Source organism: Podarcis liolepis (genome assembly GCF_965112155.1).
Source record: "Podarcis liolepis genome assembly, chromosome: 10".
Lineage (NCBI taxonomy): Eukaryota > Metazoa > Chordata > Lepidosauria > Squamata > Lacertidae > Podarcis > Podarcis liolepis.
Genome location: NC_139562.1, coordinates 33,737,161 through 33,756,351, shown reverse-complemented (window position 1 = coordinate 33,756,351; position 19,191 = coordinate 33,737,161). Strand labels below are relative to the sequence as shown.

The following is a 19,191-nucleotide window of genomic DNA, read 5'->3' as shown; positions in this document are numbered from 1 at the left end:
AACAGCAAAGGAAGAACACAAAACATATCAAGTAGCCATTGCTAACCTTTGGCTGCATGCACCCCTTACATTTAAAGCATATCCCCTCCACCTCTTGGAAACTGTAGTTTGTTAAGGGTGCTGGGAATTGTAGCACTGCAAAGGCTAAATGCTTTTAATGTGCTTTAAATATACGCAGCCTCCACGAATTTGTCCAATCCTCTTTCAAAACTACTCAAATTGTTGGCCAGTGTTACATCCTGTATTCCACTACTGGAAGCAAGTTATATGGGGCAAAACGTGCTCAGAGGCTATCCATTCCAATTGTACCGTCTTTCGGTAAATAGGCAAGGTATGTCTTTCACACCTGGCTTCAGTGTGCAGCTTTTGGGATTTTCGTTGGGGGAAAAAACCCAAACAGATCCAACAATGCTGAAGGCTGCCCACCCCTTTTGCAAGACAAGCTTCTGGAGTCTGAAGATCAAACAGAAAACACAGTGTGTGTCTATCTATGTATCTAGGTATCTCTACTTCTCTCCCTCTCCCGCCCCCAATAATCTTCTTGATGTGAGTTACAATACCTAACAGAGGAATTTACCGGGCAACGTGCACAAAATGAAACATGCATACTTATTTTTTAACGGGCGGAGTGCAAAAAAGGAGAAACCTATATTTCTGTGGACCCTCTCCCTAAAAACCGTCCACGCCCGAGCACTAAAAGTCAAGTAACATCCCAGCCAAGGAAGATCACTTTCAGAAAGCCTCGTCTGCACAGAGCTGCATGTTTCCTACAGAAACCCAGGTATGCGCCCCGCACCGCAGCCCAGCAATGCCTGAATGAATCTATTCTGTCCATATATATATGCAGGGGGCACTTCAGGAATTCACACGCATCTCCTCTGTGGGCGAGGATGCTTTTTTCGCCCTGAGGGGAGAGAGATATATATATATATACGCTTCGTGCACGGCAGGAAAAGCAGCGACACCGCAGCCCGGAGCTTCCTCTAAGAGTCGGGTTTTTTTTAAAAAAAAAAAATCTTATTTTTTCACCGACTTCCTTCCTGCTTTTTTAAACTGCCCAAGCTCGAAGCTGAGCGCAGAGCTCCGGACAGAGACGCCCCTCGCCGCCGCCGGTACGTGAGTCCGCCTTCTCGCAGGGGGGCGGGCGGAGGGACACCCACCCACCCGCTTGCCTTGCCCGCGCTCCCAGCCTCCTCCGGGAGACTTAATCCACAACCGGGAAAAGGCGGCCGGGAGCGCGGCTCCCGCGCCAAAAGAGGAAGAAGCGCGCCTCGCTCTGCAATGCAGCAGGGCGCGCAGGCCGTATCCCGGGGGCGGAGGAAGGGGTCCGCTCGGGAAACGTGGCGGGAAGCGCCCCTCCGGATCCTGCCCTTCGGGAAACCTGCCTGGGGGTGGCCGAGTTCGGGCAGGCGAGGCTGAGGAACGTTTCTCGCCTTGGTGCATTTCTCAGTGGAAAATTCCACCCCACTTCCTGTGCCAGAGCTCGCCCGTCATTCACATGAACTCTGGAGGCCTGGATGCTCATTTCATTATTTTTAGATTTGGGTCGCTGCATATTTTAAGGAGCGCGGGGCCCAGAGGCTCAGGGACTCCTTAAGGAAAGGAAAGGAGTCGCTGCTTGACTTCTTCCTCCAACGGGCTTCCTGTGTGAATTCAGACAGTTGCTGTTGCAAAGAATAAGGGTGCCTCTGTCGGTTTTTTGTTTTTTTAATGGAGTTGAGGGAACAGTTTTAGTCAGGTTGGGGCTTCCAGACAGGCAATTTTGGGGGTGGGGGGTGGGATTCAGTTACTTGCAAATTGAGGTTGCACATTGATAGTGGGGTGGAAGATCTTGCACAACAAAACCTACTTCCGCAAAAGGCCAGTAAGGAAAAGGGTGGGAAAGTCGGGTAACATTTTGCTTTGACCTAACCGCCCTGGAAACAGGTTGGAAAGTTTGCTCATTACCAATGAGCAATGTTGTCTTCTTGCAAACTGATCAGGATGACTTATCAATGAACAGGTTAGAACAGGTTATCTGGAAGCAACAAGGGAAGTATTGAGCCCGGCCAGTTCTACAAGAACACGTGTAGGGGTTCTGCGCTCACTGAGAAAATCTTTCCTAGGGTTCTTTCTGTGTTCCTTACTCCATACTAAAACACAGAGGTCACCATCTGCATAGGCAGGAAAGACAGCATATAGCTTTATTCTTTGATTAGAAATACATGTACTTAGATTAAAAAATCATTAATCTTTCCTCTAGCTAGATTGGGCCCCCAATGAGAGTATGGGAGTAGTCCAAACTAAAGACTAAACAAGTTTTTTTAATTAAAAAAAACCTTGCCCAAAGGCCAACAAGATATTGGGAGAGGAGTGAATGAGTTTCTTCATGGGGTACCTTAGCTGAAAAGGCCCTGCCTTACTTCTTATCTGGATGAGCCCCTAAAGGCAATAGAACATAGAGCAAGGCCTCCAGTGGCAACCACAATGTGCCAAATAACCTGGTTCTAATGCCCATTTAGGGCTTTATAGATAACAAGTAGCATTTTGAATTGTTTACAGAAATGAAATTGGCAATCAGTGCATATTGAACAACAGAGAAATATGCTCCTGTTGCCTTCAATCACCTTCAAGGAGCTCTGAAACTCCTAAGATGTGCAACCCTTTTCAAATAACCAAGTCAAGGGTGTTCTCCAAACCCAGCATGGAAAACGTGTGCCTACCAGCCAGGGTCTTAGCTCCAGATGAGTCCAAAATTTTCCCTCTTGATACCCTTATTGGGCCTGAACTGCCGTAGTTGAGAACCATTAACTGGTCTCAGATAATTAATTTGGCTCATCCTATCCCCAGTTCATTGCTAGTTTCTGCACAGGACCCCCTTCTTGCTTAATACTTGGCCTGAGGAGGTACGAACTTCCACACAGAAATCACTTACTGAGTCGCAGAAAGACTGAGCTCCTAAACCCTGTTTGCTTTCCTTATGGTAATACCTCTTTCCCTTTAAAATTAGTAAAGCAACTGCTCATCAAAGAAGGCTCTTCCTCCTGCCCTTTAGTGAGCTGCGGTAACCTCAGAGCCTCTGGATTGGAAGATTAAGTCACTTTATGCTCTACTGTATGCTAAAGTTGGTTTGCATAGGATGCCCCCTACCCTATCCCACCTTACATATAATCTGTTGATTTGCTGGACCTTCAGCCTGGCTCTTCCCCCATTCATAGAACAGCGGTTTATGCTAGGATAACTGGAAACCACCTTAAGTCAACTGTCTTATGTGAATACATTGCATTTTCAAGATTACCTCTTCCTTTCCGCCATCTTGTGTGGTCACAATCAGGGTGGTGAAAGCAGCAAAAGTGTATTTCCACCATGATAGGTCTTTTCTCTGCTTTGCCTTTAACAACTGCACAACAGGCAGAAATCCAGCAAGTGAAGCCTCCTCTATCCCTCTCTATCTGCATGTAAGGAAAGGCTTTACCTCCTGAATTGCAGCTGTTAAAAGGCCCCAGATCCCCACCAGGAGGCAAACAATTAGCCTTGGCAATCCTATTTAATATATGGGTTTGGATAAATTGGAAATTAAAGTTTCTATGTTAGCAACTGTGAGTATGTAGAACAAGGGGACGGAAGTTATTAGAGACTGAGAAAACTCTTCATGCTATGTTTGCACCTATCCTTTCTGATATACTTACTCCAGGTGTAAAATGAGGTGTGGTGGGTAGTTGTACTTACTTCAAGCTGCTATGCTTTTAGTATGAATGCAGTAATTGCCTTATGGATACTTAAAACTGACAAATGAAATAGCAAAGGGGTACACCAGAACAGCAGGGACCTACTTCTTTGCCCATAGAACAACCAATTATACAGCAAAGAATGAGTAACGAGGACTTTTTGTACCAGTTTTGTTGTGCCCCAGTGCTGCTGCTTTAATCTGGATATCTGACTTAAGGGAGTACAGAAATTTCCTTCCTTCTGAGAAATTGCTACTCGTAGTGATCGCTTAAATCTTCTTCCTGCTCTTAAAACTGGTGCTTGCTTTTTATAGCAACAGCCCAGGAATTCTAATGCTTTTGTTTCTTTTCTGGAAATGCTGAAGTACTGCGGTACTATGGAAACAATTTGAAATCTAGGGTGTCAACAAAGAAGAGCTATAGGAGATGGGCAGTAGATACAGAGAGTGAAAGAACTGGGGAGGCAAGCAGACAGGGAGGGAGGGAGCAATATTTATTTTTGCTTGCTTTGTTTTGTTTTTTTTAAGGCCGTTTTTGTTAGAAAAAGAAAAGGCAGACAGTAAACTACATGGATCCTTTCTACAGAAAGAAGCCCTCTAAGCTACATGGAGTATGAGCCCATGTTTGTGGCCTGTACCTATATTTTTGCAACGTCCCACATTAAAAGCACTGTTTGTTAGCCCCAGGCTTCTATTCTTCTCCTGAGACTATCTGGGCTCTACCTGCTTTCTTTAGATTGTTGCTGTTTTTAATCTACTCTGATGTGCAATGGACCTTTGGAATCTATGCTATGCTGTGCATCATCCCCTTCATTCCTCTTTCCACTAGAAAGTCTTTTCCTGTTCTATTGAGGTGTCTGCTGTCCAAATTCATGTTAGTAGATGGTCATCACGTGCCACAGCAGTGCTGTTTGGAAAGAAACCATTTGTCTTCTTATTGTAACTCCTAGTTGAGGTGGAGCTGAAGGAACAGAGTAAACGTAGTTGGGTAATTTGAGTATATTGAATCTGGAAATTGCTGTTCCTGGGCTGATCGGTCAACTGGAAACCTGGAATTCAAGGTGGAACTAATACTTCCTGCTTCTATAGCTGGTGGTGCCTGAAGGAAGCAATTAACTGAATTGGGACTTTCAGGTACCTACAAATCAACCAAATATTTACCCAAAGTATCTGACACAGTATTAATTCTTGCAGACTATATAGTGCTATGAAAGCATATTCATTCTTTGAAACTGGGTTTCTTCTGTGAATTGTTTGGGTATTGGTGATATTTGGTATTGGTGCTTTTCATTTTTTGATGTATTCATTTATTTCACAGTGGAAGTGGTTTGATAGTCATCCCCTTCTCCCTAGACTCATGGGAGCTGTAGTTCTGTAAAGGTGCCCAGGGTGTCTGTGCTCTAACAAGAAATTCTTAACATCTGTACCAGACTACAATCACTAGGATGCGTTAGCTAGTTAGATTGGAGTAACACTGATTTAAATATATTTATAGGATGCAATGCCTTAATTCTTTCTTGTTGTTTGTTGTCATGGTCTGTAACCCTCCCCACACAATGTGGCTGAAACTAACATTATTCAATCAAAAGTCATGATTCCGCCATGGCCTGTGAAGAACCTGGTTCACAAAAGCTCTGTCACAGTGTGCAATGCAGCACATTAAAAAGGCTTTCCAGGCTTTGTTTTCTGCTTGTACATTAAGCCTCTGAGAGAGATCAATGTTAGTATTTTACACACAGGCATACTTCCAATTGTAGTGCTTGCCCAGAAAGGTATGGAACTAGTAGGGTTGCCATATGTGCAGAATCTGCCGGAATACTGAAGTCAGAAACAGCGGTTTTCCTTAAAAATACAAATAAATGGAGTCAATCTGATCTTGGCATTGACTTCAGTGAACTTCAACAGGAACTGAGATTAGGAAAAAACATTTATCAGTAGCATCTTCTGGTAAGAGGTACAGTTGGCAGCTCTGCAAGCGGAGAAATGCAACCATGACAAGAGTAAGTTGCTCAGGATCACATCTTGCGCTCATGACTAAGGATTTGACCCCAGATATCCCATGATTCAAGTTTAATATTCCATTCATTAGATTATGACAGTGTTACACATGTACAGTCCCATCCCCCTGCAGACAGGCAAACCAATGTTCACGGGGAAGGGCAGCATCTGACCCACAGACTCTTGAAGGAGCTCATAGTCAAAGGAGGAAATCTAGCTAGAGAGAAAACAAGAGCTTTTCAGTGTACAGTCGTACCTTAAAGTCAAAATGGAATCCGTTTGACTTTAAAATGTTTGAAAAGCAAATCGTGGCTTCTGGTTGGCTGCAGGAAGCTCCTGCAGCCAATCAGAATCCGTGAAAGCCCTGTCAGACATTCGGGTTCCAAAAGAATGTTCGCAAACTGGAACAATCACTTCCGAGTTCCAGGGCATTTGGGATCCAAGGTACGACTGTATTGCCCTCTTACCAGTAAGTGTTATGTAATTAAACTGCCTCAACTTTAAAGTTCAGTAATGGTGGGAAAAGGAATCTCACTTGTCATTTCTCACTTGTCATAATAAATGCATATGTAAATTTGTTGGGGAGTAGTTTGGTGCAGGGAACCTTTTTGAGGGCAGGCCATCTATTTTCCTACAGAATTCAGAAATGGACATGAGTTTCTTCTGGTGCTGGACTTCTGCCCCAAGCTGGCTTTACCAGTTAAAAGATTTTTCGAAGGCTCCTGTGGGTGGTTTCATTGCTAGGCTAAGTGACTGATACACATGTTGAGTTCAGAGGCGTGGGTCTCTTAGAAATAAGCAGCTGGACTGAGGCTATGGGTTATTAAAATAAGAGGATTATTTTATGGTCCTTTCCTTTTTCACAGTTGCATACAGATTGGTGTTCTTCCATCCAGAATTCTCTCTTAAGTCCTGGGGTGGACTATTCTAGTCTAGATGGAATCCTAGTCTAGATGGATCTGCCATAGACATAACAATGCACACTCTCTGGGACCAAGCTCTGGAGTTAGTGGGAGAAAGTATAGCAATATGGATGAGTGTCATGGATGTAGGAGTCCACCTTCAAGTCATGCTTTGTCCAGGTCCCACCATGGAGATGTAGAAATTTGTGTTATTGAGTGGAAATAGATTACAGCTGGCTTTTTCCTGTATGTATCAAGAGCAGACAGCAGTGCTGTCTTTGGGACGAGGCACATAATCCCCCCTCTATTTTTGGGGGGGTAAGAGGTTGTGGTCCCCATTTCACTTCTTGCTGCATCCCTGTATTATTACACGTTTAAAAATAGGAGTGGTGGTGAACAAGAGACACTGCAATTGCCAGCCTCCAAGAGTCGGAGAGGGCTGTGATAAACTGCTTCTCAGGAAAAGGCACAGAGAAACAAACCCGACTTGTACAAGGAGCCCTTATGGAGTGAGTGCCTGGTGTGTCTTCAGTCTCTTTTTCTCCCTTTTCATCTCTCTAATGCACCCCTCTGCTGAAGTCTATCTGTTGAGCCTCTGCTTCTCTTCCTTCTCTCTCACTTCTTTCAAGCAGATGTTTCTCTCTCTCTCTCTCTCTCTCTGTGTGTGTGTGTGTGTGCGCGGCCTTTCGGTGCTTTTGGGCACGTGTATTTCTGAACTGGGGAGGGCTGATTTATACTGGATAGCTAGCAAAATGCATTACAACTCAGCATAGCCGTAGTCTCTGCATTACACAGTAATTTGAGTACCCATATTTTGGCGCATCTTTGAATGATCAAGTGATGCAGTTATGTAATCTTAGACTCTGAAGTCAGTGGCCCTTGTAGATGGCAAAGTGTATTACTTGAAGGTGTGGTATGGCAGGCCTGCTGCACCTGCTGACGGCTGGGGCCCTGGACTTCTGCCCCAAAGTCCTGCCCTGATGGCATCATTGTGTATGCCTCTTCTTTTTTCTTTTTGTGTGTGTCGTTACTGGTTCTTTATTTGATGGAAATGTGTCTTTGCTATGTTCAATTTACTGTAGTCTTACAGTTTGATAGTTCTGCATTCCCATTCATGCAAATATATCTCAACGTTTGATTTGCATTTAAGCAGCTGCCTCTTGACATCCAGAACTGCTTGAGGTCCACGTGGGAAGCTGTTTGTGTGTGGCCACTGGGCTTAGGCATTATGGTACAGCAGACTGGTTTTTTTGGAAGCTTGTGGTGGTGTGGTGGAATTATTTGCATTGCAAAGCTGAGAGGCGGCACATGGCTTGCCCACACAGAACAGCCTCAGCAAGATTTCAATTTTTGTTGTCCACCACACTGCAGCTTATTTGTCTGAATGGAGCTTATAAACTACTCTTATCTTTGTCTTCCCGGTAGCACATGCAATCTTGTTTTGCTGCTGGCTAAGTATATTTGGCAACTCTCCTTTTTTGGATTAAAAAATTGTGGTTAGGAATGATGTATTTATCACATGCAATTTTAAAAGCCACAGGTATACACACTATACCTTAAAAGGACATTTTTTCACTCAGAGAATTCTGGAAATTGTAGTTTATGCCTCTCAGTAGCGCATTTCCCACCATTCCTTAGCAAACTACAGCGCCCAGAATTCTTTGAGAGAAAGAATGTGCTTTGAATGCAATTTAAAGGTATAGTGTGTGTACATAGGCACAGTGTATGCAGTTCAGGAATGGGGAGCTAGCGGCCTTCCAGAAATCAGCATGGCCCAAAAGTCAGGGATGGCTGTTGTTGTTCAACAACATCAGGAGGGGCGCAGGTTCCATATCCCTAGGGAAGACTTAGTTCCCATCTTTTTGGACACAGCACATGGGAGCTAACTGAGCATTCTAAGCTCCCAACCTACCATACTAGAAGGGGTTTGGATGGGGCAGAATGGAGGCCTTTCATGGATTATTAAAAAAAATATTACAGTCCAATCATTTGGAAAAAAGCAACGGAAGAAAAATGTCAGAATACATTGCCAGTGTGGTGTAGTGGTTAAGAGCGGTAGTCTCGTAATCTGGGGAACCGGGTTTGAGTCTCCGCTCCTCCACATGCAGCTGCTGGGTGACCTTGGGCTAGTCACACTTCTCTGAAGTCTCTCAGCCTCACTCACCTCACAGAGTGTTTGTTGTGGGGGAGGAAGGGAAAGGAGAATGTTAGCCGCTTTGAGACTCCTTAAAGGGAGTGAAAGGCGGGATATCAAATCCAAACTCTTCTTCTCTTCTTCTTCAATTTGAAGGTTATTGCGAAAATGTGTGTGTGTGTGTATATATAATTTTAAAAGGAGAAGGGCTTATTGGGCCCTTCCAGACTGGTTCTTTTTTTGCAGGTATATTTTGCAACATGTCATTGATGCAATAATAAAGTATTAGTGTTGGATTCATACTGGACTGTTCATGCCGTATTATAGCATTCTTGCCACCTGGAGGGCACTCTTGAACTGTGATGCAACAAAAATGGGACAAAAAACCAAAATCCAGAACATTTCTGGTATCAAAAGTCACTGGATTTCATTCAGATGTTACAGGGCGTGCACTGATTGGTGACGAAGCAATATGACCTCCCCAAAACTTGCAAGCAGAAACAGTATTAGAGTACTGAAAAGGGGATATGGAGTGGAACTGAGCCACAAAGAGATAGCTGTCAGTCGGTGTAGGCAGTACTAAGCTAGGTGGACCAATGGTCTTACAGTATAGAACAGTTCCCATCTACCTACATAAAATGTAAACTCTCTGGGATTGATATGCAATCTGGGTAGATAGCTGGAGTGTGAACTACAAATGGTTTAAAAACCCTTCATTTATTATACAATCAAAGGACTGTGTAGGATTGTGCCTCTTTCAAGATCAGATCCTATTCTACTCACCAACACGGTTTCAGAAGGCATGGCTAGTGTGATGTAGTTATTAGATTAGAATTAGGGAGACCTTGGTTCAAATCATCCATGCAGTTCACTGGGTTCATTTCAGCTGGCTGAGGATCCGTTGTTAAAGCTCAGTGTGCTTTACGAGTTGAACCTACGGAGTTATAAGTAAGCAGCACTGATTTTGCATCCTGAGAAACCGGGTTTTATTCTAGGCACTTCTGTTCATTGCCCTGCATTTGTGTGAGGGTGGGCATATAATATGTAATCCATTTATCTCTATATTTCCTGCATTTTGGAGGTGTGGCTGTGGCAGCTGTCATGGTGAGCTCCTGCACTTCAAAATTTACCACTCCACCCACGTGCTTCTTTCCTCTGCCCCCTCACCTCTCTTGTCCTGTCCATCACAGAGGTGTTCCAGATCTGCCCATCTTGGGTCCTCATGAACCCTCTCGCTGTTCCTTCCTCTGTTTTTGCCTCTTGACCTCAAACCACAAGAGGAGACGTGTTCTTCTGGTATTGCAAAGGGAGTGCCAGTTTCAGCCGCTGCTGAGAATGCAGCATGCTGATTTCAGCCTTTCTTACTTCCTCCTCTTTTGGAGAAGTTTCAGTGCTTAACGGCTGCTGCTGCTGCTAGTAGGAGTCTGCAGCCAGGGCATGTGTTGTCATAGGAACAAACCACATGCTTCCTTCTTGCACAGGAAAGGGACCTGGTCATAGCGCAGACAACAGCTATTTTAACTGTTGTGCAGCCAAGAAACTACACGATATTTGCAGCTGGATTCATCGGCATTCTTCATTTAATTTTTTTTAAAGCTTGTGCTATGAGCTCCATCCAGGTATTTCCCCCTCATTCCTTGCTTTTCTTTTCGAACGCCATCTCTAGCCTGTCCTTAACGGAGGCAAAGCCCTATAATTTGCTGCATGGCATATTTGATTGATTTTGATGGTAGGGGAATTGATCAAGGCTGCAGTGGATCTCAGTTGCTGTGTTGCTCAGACGCTGTGTGTGGTGGGCTGTTCCTGTGTCAGTGTGCTGTGAAGGCATTCGTTCCGCAAAGGCGGCTTCTGGTGGGGTCTGCTGGGTCGCTGCTGGAGCTGTGTGAGGTGTCTTGTTACTCAGAAGAGGAAGAGGCTATGTGCGCTTAGCAGATTTTTCTGCTTAAATCAGTTCCAGCCTTGCATATAGGTCAAAAACGTTTTGAATCCAGTTGCAATGATCAGCCCTATAAATCAGTTCAATGAGCAACACAGAAGAGAATCCCAGAATTGCGAGCTGCAGGCTTGTTGTCTTGATTCCCAGTGGGTGGTCACAGCAACCAGGTGTATCTGAAAACTGGAATAAGGTTTCCAGCCACCTTGAAACTGAATTCTTGGATTGAAGATCTGCTAAAAGTGCAGGGGAATCTCGCCTGCTCAAAACTGACCAGTGTTCACAAGTTGCAGTGGGTATTTTGAGGTTCCACTAATGGAAATGTGTAGAAACCATAATATGCCAAGGGCTATAAATCAGTGCCAGGTTCTGTTTCTGCATTAGTTGCTCTCTGTGATTCCAGTTGGATAGAGGGAGAGGGAAGTGTGTTTGTGTGTATGTGCATGTGTGTATGCATTATATGCTTTATATGTGCTCAGATATGTTTTTATCCTATATAATATTCTAGAGAGAGAGCTGTGGCTGTGGATTTCTCTCTAGGTAGGAAAAAAAAATATCTTTGCTCACTGCCTCAGAACCTGGCCTAGATGCAGACTGTCAGCAGATGGTTGTATTTTATAACTTTTTTTGTTTGGTGCCCAAAGAACCAAGTGCGACTTGGTTTGGTTTATTTAAAAATAAATAAATAATACATATATTTTACAGTTGCTAATCACAGTATTAGATAAGTTCACAGGAGGCAGTAATATTAATGGTTGTTAAAAACATTTAAATGGCTGTACCTTTGCTCTTTATTGCAGCAGAAGCCCAGCTAAGGACTTAGGAGCCCCACCAGCACCGTGCTTTTACACTCCCTGGCGGCTTCCTCTTCCAAGACCAGACGACCATGACTGAGAAAGACCCCGAGGTGCATGTGGAAGATGATGATGATGAGCTAGATAGCAAATTGAACTATAAGCCCCCACCTCAGAAGACGCTTCAGGAACTGCAGGAGCTGGACAAGGATGACGAGAGCCTTGCAAAGTACAAGAAGTCCCTGCTGGGGGATGGACCTGTTGTGGCAGGTATGGCTCAAGAGACCTCGGTGGGAATGGGATTGGTCCTGTGGCACAGGGGTGGGGAACCTTTTTCACTCCACAGGCCTGAGCTCATGGGCCAAAATTGATAGTGGGAGGGGCTTCCCACATGGCAATCATGTGATGCCATTATGATGTCACATGATTGTCAAATTTGGTTTGCTCTGATCTTAAAAGGGTAATGGGTGGAGGCTTGCAAAAACCTTTGTGGATCTCAACCCCCCTCCCCCCCGCTTTGCTTTTAAGTCCTCAATCTTGCACTGTGTTGGCTCTGATTATGTAGCAGGACTAGCATTGTTATGGATGAGAGAATATGAATAAGTCTTGAATGTGGGGAAAGAAATTATGTTGGTTTGCTATTAAAAAAAGATATTTTGTGTGGGTTGCTTACAGGAAGATTTGGGTTCTATTTTCAGCATCCAAATACCTTCTCTCTTTGACTAGGGATACCTAGTTTCGAAGCTCAGAGTTATGGGCACTTGAGACCAAAAGGATCATACCTAGCGGTACTGAGAGAAACTCCAGCTGTGTACACACCATACATTTAAAGCACGGAGCCAGGGGGAAAAAATCCTATGTTTTACCCTGTACAGAGCTATGATTCCCAGCACCCTTAAACTACAGCTCCCAAGATTCCTTCTCTGGGGGAGTGGGATGTGCTTTAAACGAATAGTGTAAACACAGCTTTCTGCTCATGATCCTAGAGATCTGCTGTCAGTCGGGGTTAATAGCTCTAGGTGGGATCCTGCAGCACCTGCTTCACAGTGTATCAGCGCTTCCAATGCCACAGTTTTAGGAGGCATTCGGTACTTGCCTGTAACACGTACGCAGTAAAACCCAACTGAGTGAATTCATGCTTAGCTGCTCTCAGTTGGGGCCTTCACAACTGTGTGGTTGAACATATTGGAAGGGACTCGCAAGAATTATTTTGGGAAGTGGGGATGTGGGATTGTTCGCGTCGAGCAGAGAAGGGAGCCAGGTATGTGCTCAAAAGGGTTGTTAGGCTGCAATCCTAAGCATATCTACTAGTGGGGGGAGGAGAGGAACAGTTTGTACAATCGGCAGAATCAAATAGCAATGCTCAAGCGTGACTGTAGCACTTTTAAGCTGGCAGGAACAGGAATCGTGCGGTTATGCGATTGAATACGCTCTCATAAAAAGAAGAGCAGGAGGGTATTTCAGCATGCAGATAACACTTTGCGGCATGAAGTGTATAGCTTCATCACATGTTTCTAATCCTGGAATGCCTTTATCATTATTATTATTATTATTATTAGTAGTAGTAGTAGTAGTAGTAAAAGGTAAAGGGACCCCTGACCATTAGGTCCAGCTGCGGACGACTCTGGGGTTGCGGTGCTGATCTTGCTTTATTGGCCGAGGGAGCCGCCGTACAGCTTCCGGGTCATGTGGCCAGCATGACTAAGCCGCTTCTGGCGAACCAGAGCAGCGCACGGAAACACTGTTTACCTTCCCGCCAGAGCGGTACCTATTTATCTACTTGCACTTTGACATTCTTTCAAACTGCTAGGTTGGCAGGAGCAGGGACCGAGCAACAGGAGCTCACCCCGTTGCGGGGATTCGAACCGCCGACCTTACGATCGGCAAGTGCTAGGCTCTGTGGTTTAACCCACAGCGCCACCCGCGTCTCCCATTATTATTAGTAGTAGTATTCATTAAATATATTAGTGTTTTTGTTTTTTTTTGCAGCAACTCAAAGCAACTTACATTTAAAGCAAACACATGCATTAAAACCAGCATTTTAAAAAAGTGATTTTGTCTGAGAATTTTGGGCAGCGCTGGATGCATGTTCAAGGGGACCCCGGGCAATGTGTCCTTTGTGGGGGAACCCTCCTCTGCTAGTGAGCCCCCCTGGTCTTACCTGGCTATGGCGGGGGCATACCAAGTCATGCTGGGCAGCTGGGTCTCACAGTGCCCCAGAGCCATTGCTATCCAAGGGGCGTTGTGATAAAGGAAGAGTAGCTAGATCCAACTGCCTGATGTTGTTCAGAGCGCTAGGTCAAAAATTAAGGAAGGAATGGGGGGTGGGCGTGGGGGCACTAGCTGCCGCCCAAGGCTCTTTTCTACAGTGGCTGATGCTGCAGAAGTCTTTGAACCACAAAGGCATAGGACCTTGTTTCCTTAATGCTGACTTACCTACCTTTCCTGTTCCCACAGACCCTACAGTTGCCAATGTGACCGTCACTCGGCTCACCCTGGTTTGTAACAGTGCTCCAGGGCCAATTACCATGGACCTCACTGGTAGGTGAAACTCTCTTCCTTTCACAGCATAAGGCCAGTGCTTTTTTTCCTTAAAAAAATGTTTAGGGGTACTCTCATTTTCCTGCTCATAGATTCACAAAATGTTTAGGGTTTTTGGGGGGGTTTTTTTGTCCCCTAGACCACATCCATCCTTTTCTAACCCTCCAGGGATCACACACTGGTAGTTAGGGTGACCACCCTGCACTTTCACATTCATGCAGACACACTCACATGACATGCTGCTCCTCAGCTGATCTATGCAGATTATGCATTATTAGGTTATTGCCCTCTTACCCCTTTCAAACAATTGATCTGATAGTTGGGGAGGGCTGACCAGTCATGGCACCCTTCCTCCCATTCTGTATCTTACTTAATTTTGTTTTCATTCTGTTGTCACTGCAAAAAGAAAATTCAGGTCTTGAGTGGGGGAGGGAGAGAAAAAAAAGGTTGAGGGCTGATACAACAAGGGACATCAGCTGGTTGACAGGTGGGTGTTGATTGGGGAAAACAGCTTCATGGGCTGAATTGGAAACCCGGGGGGGGGGGCAAGATTGGCCCACAGGGCAGAGGTTCTCCACTCTTGCTTAGTGAGTTTGCAGGTTAGGCGAGACTTGAACTGGACACTGTGATATCCCAGGTGCCTTATTCCTTTGGACAAATTACGTGTTGTTGTGTTTTTTTTAAAAAAAGCAAAAGAATTTGCAGGTGCTTAAAACAACAACAACAAAGCAACAGTAAAGTGACACATCTCTGTAAGTAGGTTATAGAAACTTTTCTCAGAGTCCTATGAAGTGTACACAGAATAGTTCTTGCCAAGCCCTTTTTGCTGGCACAGACTAGAGCATCAGTCCTTTTTGCAGACTAAATCAGCAGTCTGCTTCACACCAGTGTGAGAGAGTCACGCTTCGCCTTATATGGACTTCTTATCTGAGAGAGGAAGTTGGGGCTCAGCAGAGCTAGGATGCTTCCTCTTCAGCTGAAATCTCTGGGGAGGCAATACCACAAACGGTTTCTTGATTATCTCAACATTATGCAGCCTGTTTTGTGCGAGCACCTAGGCTCCTCTCAAACCCACCTAGCAGCAGCTTCACCCCTTGCACAAACCCCCTCAGAGTCAGTGGCTTTTTGCATAAGAGAATCTCCCAAGGAGTTGTGCCTATCCCCCCTCTTTCATGGGACTGACAGAAAATGTGCTCATATACACAAACACACAAGTACACAGGCACATTTATGGTTCAGGAATACATCCACCACCCTATTCACAACCATAAAGTATAGGTATCGTAGGCATGTTAAGACTGTTATCTATGCAACATAAGCAACTCGAATAGTGATTTTCTTTGTTTAAGGAACCTCAACAACGGTCTGTGTAGGGGAATGTTCAGGATCTTAGTCAAAGATGTCGCAGTGCTTCTTCAAACACCGCCCAGGATTCTTTGGAGAATGCTCTTTTAGTTTTAATGTATTTGTTTAAAACAATGTATATGCCTTCATCAAACATACTCCAGTTTACCTTGTGTGAAATCGATGCATATTTGAAGGGCAGGTGTTTAAATGTCCACATGTACCACAGTCCTTCAACATACTGTAGTTAGAACAGTCTATGGGTAAATGTGTTCTCGTGTGTCTTGTCTTCTTCACAAGATTAACTGGGTGTCTCTCTTCTCTCCCTGACCCCTCTCAGGGGACCTTGAGGCTCTCAAGAAACAGACATTTGTAATAAAGGAAGGATCTGAATATTGCGCCAAGATCCACTTCAAAGTGAGTCACTCTTCTACTTGTGTTTTCTGTGGGTGTCTAGTGCTGGATTCTGCCCCCTGCTGATGCAAACCTGTGTACTGGGTTGTAGGTCCACATGTTTCAAACCTGACAGTCTAAATAGTAAAAGCACTGCTAAATTAAAAGTGCATATTGTGCAAGTACAGCAGTAGTCTGTACCAGGCCAAAATGGCTTTCCACAATGCAGGCTCTTGCATTCCTAAACCCCACTGCTGGGACTGGTAGTTTATTGAGTTTATATTGTTATTCTTTAATGTATTTTATTGGAATGGTAAATGTTGCAGATCAACCAGAGTGGGGCTCCCCACCAGAAGAGCAACATATAAATGTTTTAATAGTTGTCTTTTCAGAAAGGTTTTTTACAATGTTTACCGCTTTCATAAAATCACCCTTTTTTCAAATCTCATTACTGTGATATTGTGGTACTTCACGGGGAATTTTACACTTGTTGAAAACTGACTTGAAGGTGCATTTGGAGAAAGGTTTAAACTCAGTGCTTTTTTTCTGGGGGGACGCAGGGGTAAGCATACCCCTAAACATTTTGTGAATCTAAGTTTGGCCTCATTGAAGGCAGTATTCCAATATGAGTAGGAAAATGAGAGTACACCTAAACATTTTTTTAAAAGAAAAAAAAGCACTGCTTAAACAGCCTACCCAAAAGCAGCAAATCAAGTGTGTGTGTCTGGGGGGAGGGGTAGGTTTGTGTGGTATCTGGAAAAAAAAGTAATTGGTTAATTTATATGATGGCATATAATTAAATTGCATATGCAAACCCATTACTAAATCTGAGTGAGTTTATCCAAAAAAATTACACTAAATTTATCATTCTAAAATGTAACAAAAGCTATCAGTTTCTCAGCTTGATCCCTGCGCTGGCCTAGAGTAATCTTCTCATGTAAAGGAGTTTCATTATTGGCAAGCACCTCTTACAGCTGCTTATGAGGAGGCACTCTGAAATTGAGTAGGGTGGGCTTTGTTCATCCATGCCATCTCCCAACAGCCAAAAAGGGTGAGGGACGGCAAAACGTTGCACAAGCAAAGAGGAAACAAGGAGGGAAACGTGGAATAAAACAGTCTTATTACCAAGGCAAAGGGGGCAGCAGAAGCTTGAATGATGATGCTTTTGTCTTGCAGGTAAATAGAGAAATTGTATCTGGCTTGAAATATGTGCAGCACACTTACCGGACAGGGGTGAAAGGTAAGTAAAAATGAGCTGTTTTTTTCCTTCCTTAGCAAATCTTCTTCCCACCACCCTGCAGACTGTTCTCCTCTACTGCTCCAGCTCACCTAATCCCACTCACTTTCCCATGTATTCCCCGTCACTTTCCAAACTGCAAACATTCCATTTTTTTATAAAGCTGAATTTGTTGTGTTAGGGCAACAGACAGCTTTGATCAAAATTAAATGCATAAACTTAAAGTTTGGATATGCCCTTGGACCCCTCCCACAAAATACTGCCAGTTTGGAGGCAACCTAGTTTATGGAAAGAGCATTAAAATCCTTTCTGGGATATTTTCTGTGCATTGTTGCAGAGCAGCAGCAGTGTACACAGGACTCCCTCACTGCAGGCTGTTGCAGCAGAGAAACTGCAGAGCTGAGCTGCTTGTGTGGCTGTCTCTCAGCAGCCTGTGTTTGTTCTCTGCCTCTGATGACTTTCTTGCTGGCTGTTCTCTCCTAGTGGACAAAGTGACATTCATGGTGGGCAGCTATGGGCCACGGCCAGAGGAATACGAATTCATTACACCTCTCGAGGAGGCACCTAAAGGCATGATGGCTCGAGGAAACTACCGCAACAAGTCCTTCTTCACCGACGACGACAAGCACGACCATCTCACCTGGGAGTGGAACTTGGCCATTAAGAAGGAGTGGACAGAATGAGCTCCACCTCGTTTCTCCTCCCCTTTGCTTCCTCCTGCCTCTTGCACTGTTCTCCAGGTGTGCCAGTCTCTGGCTCCTGCATGCCACGCTTCCTCCAACACTCCCCAACCTGGCCCTTTTACTCTCACAAGAAATTCTGTTTTAACACAGGCCTTGGGACAGACTCTGTTTCTCCTGCGCTGAAAAATAATCCACAAGGAATTAAAACTGAGACAAGTCATCCTCTCTGCTTGCATAGGATCAGTCCTTGAAGTGCCTTTGCTAGGAAGACGCACAGATACTAACCCAACACAATTACTATCTAGGTGTCCCCATTTAAAGATCTATGGCCGTTAGCCTAGTTTCCTTGCAGTCTGTATTCACTGGAAACGTACTTGCCTATGAGTGGATTCTATCTAATTTCAGCTTGTTTTTTGTGTGCGGAAAACTTGCCTTTGAGAGTAGCAGGAGACACAGTTCCTGCCCTGGCCTGTGAAAATGTCTGTGTCTTTGAAAATAAAGCCAGTTTTGTCCTTTGCTTCCGAGTGTCTCGTGTTTCATATAGTAAATGGATTTGTTCCGTCCTTTGCACATGCAGAGTGTCAAATATATTCAGATCTACAATGAATTTTAAAAATAGATCCGAATACTTTCGTGGGTCGGTATTGTTTGACTTAGGGTTTCTCCCTCCCTTTTACTGAAGCATATTTATTGAGTGCTTATACTCCGCGAGGTGCCGCATGGAACATAGATACGACCTAATCCTTGTCCAGAGGGCATGGTGTTTATGAGATACAGTGGTGCCCCGCAAGACGAATGCCTCGCAAGACGGAAAACCCGCTAGACGAAAGGGTTTTCCGTTTTGGAGGTGCTTTGTAAAACGAATTTCCTATGGGCTTGCTTCGCAAGACGAAAATGTCTTGCGAGTTCCTGCGGGTTTTTCCCCCTTCCCCCCCTTCCCCCCAAGCCGCTAAGCCGCTTATCAGCTGATCCGCTAAGCCGCTTATCAGCTGATCCGCTAAGCCGCTTATCAGCTGATCCGCTAAGCCGCTTATCAGCTGATCCGCTAAGCTGCTTAACAGCTGATCCGCTAAGCCGCTAAACCGCTTATCAGCTAAGCTGCTAAGCCGCTTATCAGCTGATCCGCTAAGCCCGCTAAGCCGCTAATGGGCTTGCTTCGCAAGACGAAAAAACCGCAAGACGAAGAGACTCGCGGAACGGATTAATTTCGTCTTGCGAGGCACCACTGTACTGTTCTAAGAAGGGAGGACCCCTGTCATCTATCTGCATCATCTCAGAAGAGGCTTTCCTCCTCCCTTACCTGGAGGGGATGCATACCTCTTCTGAGATTAGGCAAGCAGTATTTAAGAGCACATAAATAATGACTTTCCCTTCAGAACTGTTGCTTCCATTCCTATAGAATATTCATGCAGATTTAATCAAGTAAACACATTAAATTAAACTACTGAGATACCTTTAACTGAGTGAAGCTCAATTAAAAATGGTTTGGGGGCAAGCAGTGACAACCCTGGAGTGCCCTGGTTGCA

The 19,191-nt window shown here is 44.6% G+C and overlaps 1 protein-coding gene across 6 annotated transcripts; it reads left to right on the top strand.

Annotated features, from left to right (window-relative positions):
- The first annotated feature begins 755 nt into the window (after window positions 1-755).
- ARHGDIB (Rho GDP dissociation inhibitor beta) lies at window positions 756-18,182 on the top strand. 6 transcript variants are annotated; one of them, XM_083462809.1, is made up of 6 exons: window positions 756-1,112; window positions 11,474-11,737; window positions 13,925-14,008; window positions 15,693-15,769; window positions 16,922-16,985; window positions 17,466-18,182. In XM_083462809.1, exons 2-6 carry the CDS (start codon window positions 11,560-11,562, stop codon window positions 17,663-17,665), a joined length of 603 nt encoding a protein of 200 aa, XP_083318935.1. In that variant the 5' UTR covers window positions 756-1,112; window positions 11,474-11,559; the 3' UTR covers window positions 17,666-18,182. The 6 variants fall into 6 exon arrangements, with proteins under 6 accessions (XP_083318935.1, XP_083318937.1, XP_083318940.1 ...); XM_083462811.1 differs by having other exon boundaries at window positions 947-1,112; window positions 11,477-11,737; XM_083462814.1 differs by having other exon boundaries at window positions 1,106-4,340.
- The last annotated feature ends 1,009 nt before the right edge of the window (window positions 18,183-19,191 follow it).

Bases quoted from the DNA above. Each gene is read 5' to 3' on its own strand.
- ARHGDIB (XM_083462809.1), top strand. From the start codon at position 11,560: ATGACTGAGAAAGACCCCGAGGTGCATGTGGAAGATGATGATGATGAG. The intron at 11,738-13,924 runs GTATGGCTCAAG...CTGTTCCCACAG, and splicing joins GGATGGACCTGTTGTGGCAG to ACCCTACAGTTGCCAATGTG. The intron at 16,986-17,465 runs GTAAGTAAAAAT...GTTCTCTCCTAG, and splicing joins TTACCGGACAGGGGTGAAAG to TGGACAAAGTGACATTCATG.